At 44.8% G+C, this 2500-nt stretch overlaps 1 protein-coding gene across 23 annotated transcripts in view; it reads right to left on the minus strand.

Annotated features, from left to right (window-relative positions):
- Positions 1 to 2500, minus strand: part of LOC123498820 (coiled-coil domain-containing protein AGAP005037-like) — a 140073-nt gene that overhangs the window by 120745 nt on the left and 16828 nt on the right. Inside the window, exon 1 of one of the 23 annotated variants that reach the window (XM_045246438.1) lies at positions 164 to 822. The exons of the other annotated variants lie outside the window; for them this stretch is intronic. Within the exon in view, the coding sequence (XP_045102373.1) occupies positions 164 to 559 (396 nt within the window). The 5' untranslated portion in view covers positions 560 to 822. Of the gene's footprint in view, positions 1 to 163; positions 823 to 2500 lie in introns of those variants that run through there. 23 annotated transcript variants of the gene reach the window in all.

The following is a 2500-nucleotide window of genomic DNA, read 5'->3' on the forward strand; positions in this document are numbered from 1 at the left end:
CACACACACACACAGTACAGACAAGGAGTACAGAACATACTTATACCCATGCGACAAACACCACAGGTAATTGTAAAACACACACACACACACACACACACACACACACACACACACACACACACAGTACAGACAAAGAGTACAGAATATAACCCACACTTACACCCATGCGACACAGCTGGTACCGCCAACAGCAGCTACACCCACACCGGAAAAAAGTGGACACGTAACCCACTCGAGGCTCGGGCGTCCTCTCCCCCTCCGTGGTGGTCTCCCCGGCGTCTTCAGTTTGACTCCCACTCTCTGAATCCTCCCCAACCTCCCCTTCCTGCCCCGAGTCATAGAAGGTGGGGTCCCTCGGGGGTGCATAGAGGCTGTAGGGCGGCACGGAGTCCAGGCCGTTGAGCATAGGGGCACCACACTCCCCCTGAATAATGGGGTCGCCCTCGATCACACTGGTCCGCCGCTCCCTGCACAGGTGGGGCGCGTGCAGGTGTGGGGGATGGGAGGCCAGCATGTGAGGGGTGAGCGGCGGCGGGGGTGGCAGTGCGCTGGTCATCCTTGCTGCGGTGCGGGGTGTTCAGGGGTGCTTTTCAAAGGTGTGGTGAATTTTTGAGTTTTTTATTTTTAGCAGGGTGTAGCTTCCTTTAAGGGTGATTAGGGTGTTTGTCCAGGTTGTTGCAGTGAAGTTCAGATTGTCATTGTTATTCTTGTTCTCGTCTCCTCTCCTCTTCTTCCCCTTCTTGTTCTTCCTCTCCTTGTTCTTCTATTTCCTTAGCTTGCCTGTGTTTGAGTTCACATCTGACATGACTGGGCTCAGGCAAGACAGAATCTTCTTTTTTCACACTGCTTCTCTCTCTCTCTCTCTCTCTCTCTCTCTCTCTCTCTCTCTCTCTGGCACTCATAAATTTTCTCCTTTTTTTCTCATTTTCTTTCTTCTTTCCATATTTCTTACTTTTTACTTGTTTCCTCTTCCTTCTCCTATTCATACTATTTTTTTTCTTTTCAATTTCTTTTTCATTTTCATTATTCTTCCTTGTCTTTCATCTGCTTTATTCTTATTTTTCTCCTTCATCTTCCTTCTCCTTTAATTCCCTCTTCCTCTTCTCATCCTCCTCTCTTCTCCTCCGCCTACTCCGTTTCTTGCAACTAAGCCCTCCTTTCCTCCTCCTCCTCCTCCTCCTCCTCCTCCTCCTCCATGTCTTCCTAGTCCTCCTCTTCCTCTTCCTCTCTTTAAATCCTCCTCTTCTTCCCTCTGTTCTTTCCTCCCCATGCTTGCACATTTTCCTCATTATTGACTCTCTCTCTCTCTCTCTCTCTCTCTCTCTCTCTCTCTCTCTCTCTCTCTCTCTCTCTCTCTGTGTGTGTGTGTGTGTGTGTGTGTGTGTGTGTGTGTGTGTGTGTGTGTGTGTGTGTGTGTGTGTGTGAAATTAGAAAAGTAACAAAACAAAACAAATAATTAAGTTCCAGTAGAATAAATGTAAGTAACACACACACACACACACACACACACACACACACACACACACACACACACACACACACACACACACACACACACAGGCTGAGTTCTCATCCACTTTAAAGACATATATTCTCTCTCTCTCTCTCTCTCTCTCTCTCTCTCTCTCTCTCTCTCTCTCTCTTCAGTTCCTCTATCATTTCTTTCTATTCCTTCCGCTATTTTTCACCTGCTCCTCCTCCCCCTCCTCCTCTTCTTTCTTGTCTTGCTCTCTCTTCCTTCCTTCCTTTCTTACCTTCCCTCTTCCTTCTTTCTTCCCCTTTTAGCTTTCCTTCTCTCTTCGCATCTTCTTACCTCCATCCTCTTCTCCCTCATCCCTTCCTTCTTCCTCTTTATCTATCCTACTTCCTCCATCTTTCTTCCTCTTTCCAACCTCATCTTCACTTACATCCACTCTCCTTCCTCCTCTTCCTCCTCCTCATAGTCGTCCTCCTTCTCTTCTTCCTCCTCCTCCTCCTAAGCCTAACCTTTGACCTCTCTTCTCCCCAATATCACATCTTGGTTAAGCATTTCACCGCTAGATGAAGCGGCGACGGCAGCGGTGGTGGTGATGGTAGTAGTAGTAGTAGTAGTAGTAGTAGTAGTAGTAGTAGTAGTAGTAGTAGTAGTAGTAGTAGTAGTAGTAAAGGCAAGAAAAAAAGGAGGATGAGGACGAGGATTTGTAGTAACAATAGTAATGATCGTAGTAACAAAAATAATAACAATAATATTAGTTATTATACTAATAGTGATGATGATGATGATGATGATGATGATGATGATGATGATAATAATAATAATAATAATAATAATAATAATAATAATAATAATTTCACTATTCAATGCACAAGTACTTTACTTTTATTCAACGATTCTCTAATTAAGAATGAATAAGCACTCTCTCTCTCTCTCTCTCTCTCTCTCTCTCTCTCTCTCTCTCTCTCTCTCTCTCTCTCTCTCTCTCAGTCTATATTTCAAAACCTGACATATGATTCCTAA

This window comes from Portunus trituberculatus, chromosome 8 (assembly GCF_017591435.1).
Source record: "Portunus trituberculatus isolate SZX2019 chromosome 8, ASM1759143v1, whole genome shotgun sequence".
Lineage (NCBI taxonomy): Eukaryota > Metazoa > Arthropoda > Malacostraca > Decapoda > Portunidae > Portunus > Portunus trituberculatus.